General features: G+C 30.9%; 1 protein-coding gene across 1 annotated transcript; it reads left to right on the plus strand.

Moving 5' to 3' along the window:
* The first annotated feature begins 360 nt into the window (after window positions 1–360).
* LOC145050242 (DNA topoisomerase 1 alpha-like) lies at window positions 361–6,400 on the plus strand. The gene is made up of 16 exons (XM_078998527.1): window positions 361–535; window positions 1,197–2,118; window positions 2,505–2,699; window positions 2,820–2,900; window positions 3,695–3,754; window positions 3,844–3,938; window positions 4,030–4,186; window positions 4,263–4,388; window positions 4,468–4,548; window positions 4,664–4,754; window positions 4,850–4,983; window positions 5,099–5,167; window positions 5,248–5,337; window positions 5,545–5,654; window positions 5,907–6,075; window positions 6,169–6,400. Exons 2-16 carry the CDS (start codon window positions 1,279–1,281, stop codon window positions 6,235–6,237), a joined length of 2,367 nt encoding a protein of 788 aa, XP_078854653.1. The 5' UTR covers window positions 361–535; window positions 1,197–1,278; the 3' UTR covers window positions 6,238–6,400.
* Window positions 6,401–10,170: the final 3,770 nt, after the last annotated feature.

Here is a 10,170-nt window from a genome sequence, read left to right on the forward strand (position 1 = left end):
GGTTTGGGGGTGCTCCGAACACGAAGCCAAATCCACATATCAAAAATAAAATTTCTGAACATGCAGATTAATGGTGGTAATGGGTTTGGGAAGAAGAACATGGGTGTGTGTGTGTTTTTAATTTCTTCTAAAGAGAGAGACTAGTTTTATATTTAATATTTTAAAAAAATAAAAATTAAATTTATTAAGAATATAATAATTTTTTTAGTTTGGCAAGTAAACTTATCGACCCAAAAAAATTAAGGTTTGAACATTTTATTTTATTATTTTTTTTTTCACTTTAACCATGGGTTTGTAAAATTTGTTGATTTATTAGGTAAAGAATCGATTAAAGGTGACAGGCTCATGTACCGATCCGTTGCTTTAACCCGAAACAGAAAATTACTTCTTCGGTTCTTCCTTTTCTTCTGTCCTAAATTTGTGTTGTACGGCAACCCTCCTTCTATCTCCTTCGCGCTCCCTGAATTTCTCTCTCACATCGTCGGAGACGAAACGGGATCTAGGGTTCAACCAGTCTCCGCCCGCCGTGCAATCGGTAGAACTCCTTGTCTGTTTTATCGATTATAATTTAGACTAGAGAATTTGAAGTCCGAACGACGAAGTAATAAAACATTTAGCAACTTTTAGACGTCATCTCAGCTTCGTTTTGTTTCGTATTGCTTCAAACATTCTCATTAGTTGTGATTTTGAGTTTCGAACGAACAAAATTTTGAGCTTTAATCTCATTTAGTCCAATAATAACGTAACTGAACGTTGTTTATTACCAGTTCATCATGTTAATTGAACCCTGTTATCCTTTTGTTTTTAGATTAGGAATGTTATCGTAGGTATTGAATCATTTTTAATTTGCAGTTGAACGTTTAGAGGGGTACGTTTAGACTTTTTTCACCATAATTAATTTAGTGACCCACAAACCCTAATCTGTTACCAGGATGTAGGTATTGGAGTTTGTAAGGTGTTTGCATTTGTTTTCTTGTTTCTAGTCACATTATACTTTATATATACACCTCTGTACACAAAACCCTCTTCAGAACATTACAGTTTTATATTACTTTTTAGGCCAGCAATGCTAAAAATCTTGATCTTTTTCCACACAAAAGGCTGTAATTTTGATGCAAGTGTTTGAGCAACCTGTAAGGAGAAACTTTCTTTATCTTTCTTTTTCTACAGTTTTATTTATTTCGATCTTCATACAGGTCAATCCATCTTATCCAAAAGCCATAAGTGCAAGAATCTAGAGATTGAAGTGCTTTATGACAACAAACTGACAAAAAAAAAATGAGTTATTCATCTGATGACGATAAACCCTTGATTTTTAGAAGGAATGCAAGACCTGATACAGTGAAGTCTTCTTCTCAGCCTTCCAAACCTTCTCCTAAACCAAGCAATGATGAGGTGGATTCTGAAGATGATAAACCACTAAGTTGTAGAATTTCAACCGTATCAAAGGGAGACACCAATCATGCTAAAAAAGGGTCAGGTATAAGTGTGTCCCCACTTCCAAAACCATTAGTAAAAGATGAAGATTCTGATGATGAGAAACCATTGTCTTCAAAATATAATTCCAAGTCCAAAGTGGGATCATCTAATAATCATAAACCAGTGGTTCCCAAAGTTCATCAAAATGGTTCTGCATCAAAGGATAATACTCAATTGAAGAATATTGGGTTGAATAAGAGACCACCAGATGAGGAAAGATCTGCTTCTGTTAAAAAGCCAAAGCTTTCTGACTCTGTAACACCTGTCAACCACAAACCAGTAGCTTTGAAAGCAGAAATTAAGTCAGATAATGATGATGATGATGATGATGTTCCCATATCACAAAGAATAAAGAAACAAGCTCCATCAAGTAGTAACAAATCTTCATCTGACAAACAAAAGGTGATGAAAAAGAGTCCATCATCTTTAAACCAAACCAACAAGAAGTCAAAGAAGATGATGAAACAGAAACAATCAAAATATTCTAAGCCATCAAAGATCCCCCCTGGTTCTGGTGAAGGGCAGAAATGGACAAGTTTAGTTCATAGTGGTGTAATTTTCCCACCTGAATACAAGCCTCATGGGGTTAAGATGCTATACGAAGGGAAGCCTGTTGAATTGACTCCTGAACAAGAGGAGGTGAACCTAATACATACTTTCCACTTCATCTTTTTTCTTTTACAAAAAATGAACAGGAAATAGTAATGTGCACTCATTTATTTGTTTATTATAGCATCATACTTTCCTTGCTTTCTATTACATTATTGTACCTTGAGTAGATCTTTCAAAGTACAATGTTCTGATAAAAAAAAGTTTTGAAGTAGAATGCTGTAATCGGGTAGATTCTTTGAAGTACATTGTCTTCTTGAAACTACAATGCTGTAATAGAATGAAATGAAGCAAAATGCTATACTAAACAAATTAATAAAAGTACATTGGTTTTTTGTTTTGTTTTTAGTCCCTTGAAGAAAGAAACTAGTTGGATGTATGCATGATCATCATATTCTTATTTTACACATTTACAGGTTGCAACGATGTTTTCAGTGATGTTAGACACAGATTACATGGCCAAACCTCAGTTCAAAGAGAATTTCTGGGGTGACTGGAGAAAGATATTGGGAAAAAACCACACAATTCAGAATTTGGAAAACTGTGATTTCAAACCAATATATGAGTGGCATCAGGCTGAAAAAGAGAAGAAGAAGCTAATGACAACAGAAGTAAGTTACTTAAAGATTCTTCCTTTTTTTGGTATTATCAGCAATCATGATAATTATTGTTTTTGTTCTTCAAGATTCAACCTATTTTCTCATTAGTAATGCAAGAATTGCTTTCTGTAGGAAAAGAAGGCCATAAAAGAGGAGAAAATGAAGATAGAAGAGAAATATATGTGGGCAATTGTTGATGGTGTCAAAGAAAAGGTGATCCCTAGCCTTGATTTATTATTTTTAATATCTTGAAACTCTCTTTTATAATGAAAATGACAATAATACGTACAAGGCTAACATCAATGTGGACTTTATATTATAGGAATCAATGGTGGATTATGCTACCTATATAATAATTGGAGCAAAAGAACTTAGGGTCCATTCCTTTATTTGGTTTTTCTTCATCTTTTACTAGTGGGTGACATTTTCATGTCAGAAAATTTCTTCATTTTTTACACCATATAAGTAGGGAGCCTTTGGATCAAAATGCTAAATAGCCAAACCAAATAGGACTTCAAATCTTTTACAAATTGTGTCAAATACAAAAGAAAAAGCAATGTAGTTCCGTTTATTTGTTATTATAGAATCTTACTTACATTTCTTTCAATTACATCATTGTGCTTAATTTTTTATGAGACATTGTTATGTACTTTGAAAAAACTTAGCCAATTTTTTGTATCAGTGAACATATCCATGAACCTACATTCCTATTTCTTGCATTTAACCCTAAAAAATATACAAAACTTGTATATTGGTGTATAGGTATGTGAGTCTTGAGCAAATGGAAATCATATTATTTGTAGATAGATGTCATCCTAGAAAGCAACATCTGTTTTTCTTGAGTTTGTATCATATAATTTTTTTTTGATCATGAGTTATTTGATTGCAAAGAGGACCAATGTGTGTGCTGCATTATAACTAAGGTTTCAAACATAATATATATTCAAAATATGCTCTGCATTTCTTTTTTGGCTAAATATTATTTATTTATTTTTTTGATGGTGTAGGTTGGTAATTTCAGAGTTGAGCCACCTGGGCTATTCCGTGGGCGGGGGGAACATCCAAAGGTTTGAATGACAACTTTACCCCTTCATTGAATGAAGTATTTAAACTTATTTCATTAGAAAATAAATTTATATAATTACAAATTTACTAGATGGGAAAGCTGAAAAAACGAATACGCCCAAGTGATATTACCATAAACATCGGAAAGGATGCTCCAATTCCAGAATGTCCAATTCCTGGTGAAAGGTTTGTTTTTTTTTTTAAAAATATAAGTATAAGTATTGTTGATATTATTAAATATAAAAATTAAAGTACATAAATGTAATGTGATGCACAGGTGGAAGGAAATCAGGCATGATAATACTGTGACATGGTTAGCATATTGGAATGATCCAATCAATTCAAAGGAATTCAAGTATGTGTTTTTAGCTGCTAGCAGTTCCTTGAAGGGTCAAAGTGATAAGGAAAAATACGAGAAGGCAAGGAAGCTGAAGGTAATTATTATTATTAATATTATTTATTAATATGAATGTTAGTAATGAATAATGATTGATGTATGGTATATAATAGGGGTATATAGAAGGCATAAGGAAGGCTTACACTAAAGATTTTGGAAATTCGGATGTGACAAAGAGGCAAGTGGCAGTGGCTACATATCTCATTGATAAACTAGCTCTCAGGGCAGGGAATGAGAAGGTACAAAATTTTTATTTATTATTATTTTTTTTTTCAGTTTAAAATATATATATTTATTTATAAGTAATTGTTTTTCCAGGATGATGATGAAGCTGATACAGTAGGCTGCTGCACATTGAAAGTGGAAAACGTGGAGCCTGAGCCTCCAAATATCCTAAAGGTTTTTTCTTTCTTTTTTTAAAAAAAAAAAAAAAAGAAAATTAGTGAGAGCAAAGTACGTTGCTATTTCCAGTAATCTTGAATTTGATTTGTTGTATGTGTATTGTTTTGGACAGTTTGACTTTCTTGGTAAAGATTCTATAAGATACCAGAATGAGGTTGAAGTGGAGCTTCCTGTCTTCAAAGCAATCCAACAGTTCCGAACAGGTCCGTTGACTTTTTGACCTTTTGTGTTTTAAATGTATTTATAAATTGTAAGTAAAAAAAAAAAAGAAAGTGATAAATATATTTATATATTGCAGGTAAAGCGGGAAATGATGATCTGTTTGACAAGTTGGATACAAGTAAATTAAATGCTCATCTCAAGGAATTAATGCCTGGTCTTACTGCTAAAGTTTTCCGTACTTATAATGCATCCATCACTTTGGATGATATGGTAACATACATACATACATACATACATATATACCCACCCACCCTTGTTAAAAATATAATCAATTTTTTTTTTTTTTTTTTTTTTTTCTAACTTTAAAGTTTTTGGGTGATTGTAGCTGACAAGGGAAACCAAGGGTGGAGATGTTACTCAAAATCTAGTCGTTTACCAACATGCAAATAAGGAGGTAATTATTATTTACAAGCAGGAGGGCATTTATGTCCCAAGTTGAACTAATTATATATAATTTTCATTTTTTTTTTGTAGGTTGCAATCATATGTAACCATCAACGTACTGTTTCAAAGTCTCATAGTGCACAAATGACAAGGTTGAATGAGAAAATAGATGAATTAAAGGTGTAATAAATTTAGATCTCGATCTTATATATATATTTTTTCTTCTCTCGATATAGTTTCCCTACTTTTTTACATTTTGTGGGTACTGTTTACATTTAAATGGGAGGGACCCGCATTGCAAATGAAAATGCATTTTAGTTTAAAGTGTAAACTTCCATTATTATTTTGTTTAAAATTTTGAGCCTTATTTATTATTTTTGTTTATAGGGTGTCATAAAAGAGTTGGAAAGTGATTTGGCTCGTGCAAAGAAAGGGAAGCCTCCATCAAATAAAAACGGTCCTGATGGAAAACCAAAGAGGAACTTGAACCCCGAAGCGTAATACACTATTAAATATTAATTTTCTAGGGTTATTTATTTTTTATTTTTTATCATGAGAAGGGCATTTTCGTCTTTTTAACAGACAAGACAAAAGTTCAAGATCAAGTCCCTGTTCTACTTTTTAGTGGGTGGGACAAAAACTGATACCCATGTCCCACCTTGGATTCAATGCTATATGTGTTGTATTCTTGCATAATAAATAGAGATATAAAGCATGTTGATTAATGAAATAATTGGGGGAAATTGCAGGTTAGAGAAGAAAATAGCTCAAACTAATGCAAAAATTGAGAAAATGGAACGTGATAAAGAGACCAAGGAAGATTTGAAAACAGTAGCACTGGGTACTTCAAAAATAAACTATCTTGACCCCAGAATAACTGTTGCATGGTGTAAGCGACACGAAGTTCCAATTGAGAAGGTAACAAACAACTAACAACATATTTTTCTAATTTATGTATTTTGACCAATTTATAAAGTTAATTGATTTTTACTTTTACTGAATCTTTTGCAGCTTTTTAACAAGTCTTTACTGGCAAAGTTTGCGTGGTCAATGGACGTGGATCCCAGTTTCAGATTCTGATTTTGACAGTTTATAAAATTTAACAAAAAGAGGTCACAAAAATGATCTACGACCTTTTCTTACATTTTTTTTAGTTTCGTTTTTAGCGACTATTGATTGATAGTTTATGTTGTATTACCCGTATTTTAAGTCAATTCAATGATGAGTTGCTTTCTCTAATCAATCCCCTGTGGCCAACTTTCTGTTTTCCATTTTATTCTTAAGCATGCATTATGCAAGATGTAGTTTCATTTTTCTGTTTATTATAGCATTCTACTTTCATTTCATTCTATTACAACAATCTACTTATTGTATTTTAAAAAATCTATCCAACTATATCGCATTGTGTTTTTAATTTAGTTTTTGAAATATCTATCAATGAAGGTAGATATTTCAAAGTACAATGATGTAATGAATGAAATGGAAATAAGATGTTACAGTAAACAAATAGATGGGAGTTCATTGCTCTTTTTTGTATTTATTCTTATCTTGATTTTTGGTCATTTTGGTGGAATTTGCTATAGCATGTTCAAAGAGACTACGTTATAGTATTTTGGATATATTTATGCATTAACAAGTATGTATTTATGAACATGTTTAAACATTTCAGATTTTTGAACCGACTAAAAAAATGTTGTTCTTAGTTCTTATTCATTTGGTGGTTTTCTTACAACATAATGCCATCTTAACATGTGAACTTGACATTAAAATGGACTTACCTAGAAAGAAAATAAGGCGTAACTTGACTCCGTTACAATGGAAAATGCTTAAACAAACATGTTTTGGTAATTGGCTCGACCTGCATAGTAGGCCTTGGATCGCCTTCTTATTCATCATATCCTCAATGATGAGGTCAACCTATTCCATCCTTGCTCCATCAACAATTTTAATTTGGGGGCTAAAGGTCAAGAACTAACATATAGTCCCAGTGATACTTTTTTTTTTTTGGATAATCGGATTAAAATTCGTCAACTATCTACAAAAGATAATAATAGGGTAGTTTAGTTTAGGAGAAGTATTGAAGAAGATACACATTAATGATAGTGTGAAACTTTTTTTTGGGGTCCATCTATTTGTACATTTTTTGCATTTTTAAAGCACTTCTTAATAATTATTCTTTATTTTTTCTTAAAATAAACTAATCATTGTTATATGATAATTATCTTTTTATTAATTATTATTACATAGGATTAAACCCCTCATGATTACATTATTACTTTAAATAAAACTAATTACATAATAAAAATGTTCAATAAAGATTTGTTTATGGAAAAATAATATCATTTTTATAAAAAATATTAAAATATAAATACATTTATTTTTTTCAAACTTATATAATAAAATATCTTAAATAAAAAAAATTAATTATTTTTCTATTTTTATATGCAATTTATTAAAATCATTTTTATATAAAAATATAATAATGAATGACTTCAAATACGAGATAATAATAATAAAATACAATTTCAATGTAATACATCTCAAAATAATTCAAACATATTCATACATACAAATAAATACTTGTTAAATTTTAATACTACAAAAACTTGGCATAATAAATTTTATAAAAAAGCGTCAAAATAATATATTTTTTATTAAAAAAAAACTCATTTTTAAAATTAAAAACCTAATTCTCGTTCTAAAAATAGCCTATTATTTCTAAGTCCAATCCAATACTCTTAAAACCCTAACCCAACACACCTATAAATAAAAGAATTAAGCCCTAAAACCCCTAATTTTTCGTCATCCATTTTCATTGTTTTCTCTATTCCCCTTACAACCCGTAATCCCCTCTATCGTAGGTCGACCAAGAGCAACTGATGGCCATCCGAGGATCACCACCTCTCTATCTATATCACGTCTCTCTACCTCTCTCTATCGATTAACATCGACTTTTTTCTATCTCTTAATTGAGTTTGTGTGTGTCAATTCACCAAGATGTTGCGATGATGGAGCCGCCAGACAAGATGGCGTCTGGTAACAATAGATTCCACAATCGGTGATAAGACTGCCACCATTGGTTTCCCTCTCTCGTTCTCGCTCTCTCATTTTTTGTTATTGCGGGATATTGGCGAAACACCACTTGTGGTCGTACCGGAGGAAGTTACGGCGGTGGTTTATAGAAATGTTTGGTTTCCGACAATAGGTAAAGGAGGTGTTATGTTTCTGACAGTGGTGGCGGCCTGGTGGGTAATAATAATATTGTAGTTGAATGATCTAAATTTTAAAGATCAAAATTGAATTATTGTTGAATTTTGATATTATTAATGTTATAGCTTTTATAAATACAATATGGTGATTTATGCATTAATTAAATAAAATAGATTTTGATATTAGCAAATGACAGTCTTGAACGATGAAATTTATAAAAAAAAAGTTGTAATTAAAAAGTAAGAATCACTGATTTCAAAGTTAAATAATTAGAAAAAATATATTTATACCTGAAAAATCATAATGAAAAGGGTTCCCTAAAAAAATTTGGTGTCCAAATAATAGTACCCTTATGTCCATCTATTTGGACCCTACATTCTTAAACGACCTCTTAATTATTACTCTCTATTTTTTGTTAAAATAAACTAATCGTTATATAATAATTATCTTTTTATTAATTATTATTACATAAAATTTGGCTCTTCATGATTACTTTATTATTTTAAATAAAACTAATCATTACATAATAAAAAGATTCAATAAAGATTTGTTTATGGAAAAAAATAATACCATTTTTATAAAAAAAATATTAAAATAAAATTATATTTTTTTTTCAAACCTATAAATTAAAATATCTTGAATAAAAAAAATTAATTATTTTTCCTATTTTTATATGCAATTTATTAAAATCATTTTTACATAAAAGTATAATAATAAATAACTTCAAAGACGATATAATAATAAAAAAGTACAATTCCAATGTAATACATCTCAAAATAATTTAAATATACATAAAAATAAATATTTTTTAAATTTCAATACTAAAAAAACTTGGTATAATAAATTTTATAAAAAAATCGTCAAAATAATATTTTTTATTAAAAAAAACCATTTTTAAAATAAAAAACCTAATTTTTATTCTTAAAAGAGCCTATTAGTTCTAAGTCCAATCCAATACCCTTAAAACCGTAACCCAACACACATATAAATAAAAAACTTAAGCCCTAAAAACCCTAATTTTTCGTCACCCACCGAAAAATCCCAAAAACACAGTCCAAAAATTTCATTTTTAAATCATTAATACCATCATCATATAAAATCACAAACCATGTATCTTAAAATAACGTAATATCTGTCATCATATCACAAGCTCATATAAATTATCAGAGTAAACTCACAGGCTAAGAAAACTGTGGTGTGTGCCATGCGATCATCCCGAGTCCTTCTCTCTACTAGCTGAAGTACCTGAAACCAAAACTGAAACTGTAAGCACGAATGTAACACCCGAATTCTGGTATGATATTTATATATTTATTTTCTTCAAGTTTTAGGGGGAACTCGACGAGTCAGTAGCCGGACTCGTCGAGCAGAGTCGGGATTTCGAGCACGTTTAAGTTGGCGACTCGACGAGTCCATATCTCGGACTCGCCGCCAGTCTGGAAGAAACCCTAATTTCAAGGGTTTGCACCCTATTTAAACAACTTTTGGGGCCTCTAGTCAGCCCCCATCACCCCTCAGAGCATCATTTTCGAAACCCTAGAGCCCTCTTTGCATTTTTGTGTGATTTGGTGTGTTTCTTTGAAGATCTTGAGAGAAAAAGGAAGGTAGATCAAGAGGAGAAGAAGGAGATCCTAGATCCTTGAGGAATTTCAGAAGATAGTAAGGTATATCTTGTCCCTTTTCTGTTTCTATGCTTAAATCCCCCTTTTTAAATCCATTAAAGCTATTTTTGAACCATTTCTTGGCTTAGTAGTAGCATAGAGGACTCATTGAGATGATTAGCCTTCGGATCTAGCTAGTTTT

This window comes from Lactuca serriola, chromosome 1, assembly GCF_051521515.1.
Source record: "Lactuca serriola cultivar US96UC23 chromosome 1, Lser_US96UC23_V15, whole genome shotgun sequence".
Lineage (NCBI taxonomy): Eukaryota > Viridiplantae > Streptophyta > Magnoliopsida > Asterales > Asteraceae > Lactuca > Lactuca serriola.

Excerpts from the sequence above, each read along its gene's own strand:
- LOC145050242 (XM_078998527.1), top strand. The coding sequence starts at position 1,279 with ATGAGTTATTCATCTGATGACGATAAACCCTTGATTTTTAGAAGGAAT. Across the intron at positions 4,187-4,262 it reads AGAAGGCAAGGAAGCTGAAG|GGGTATATAGAAGGCATAAG; the intron begins GTAATTATTATT and ends GGTATATAATAG. Across the intron at positions 4,389-4,467 it reads TCAGGGCAGGGAATGAGAAG|GATGATGATGAAGCTGATAC; the intron begins GTACAAAATTTT and ends TTGTTTTTCCAG.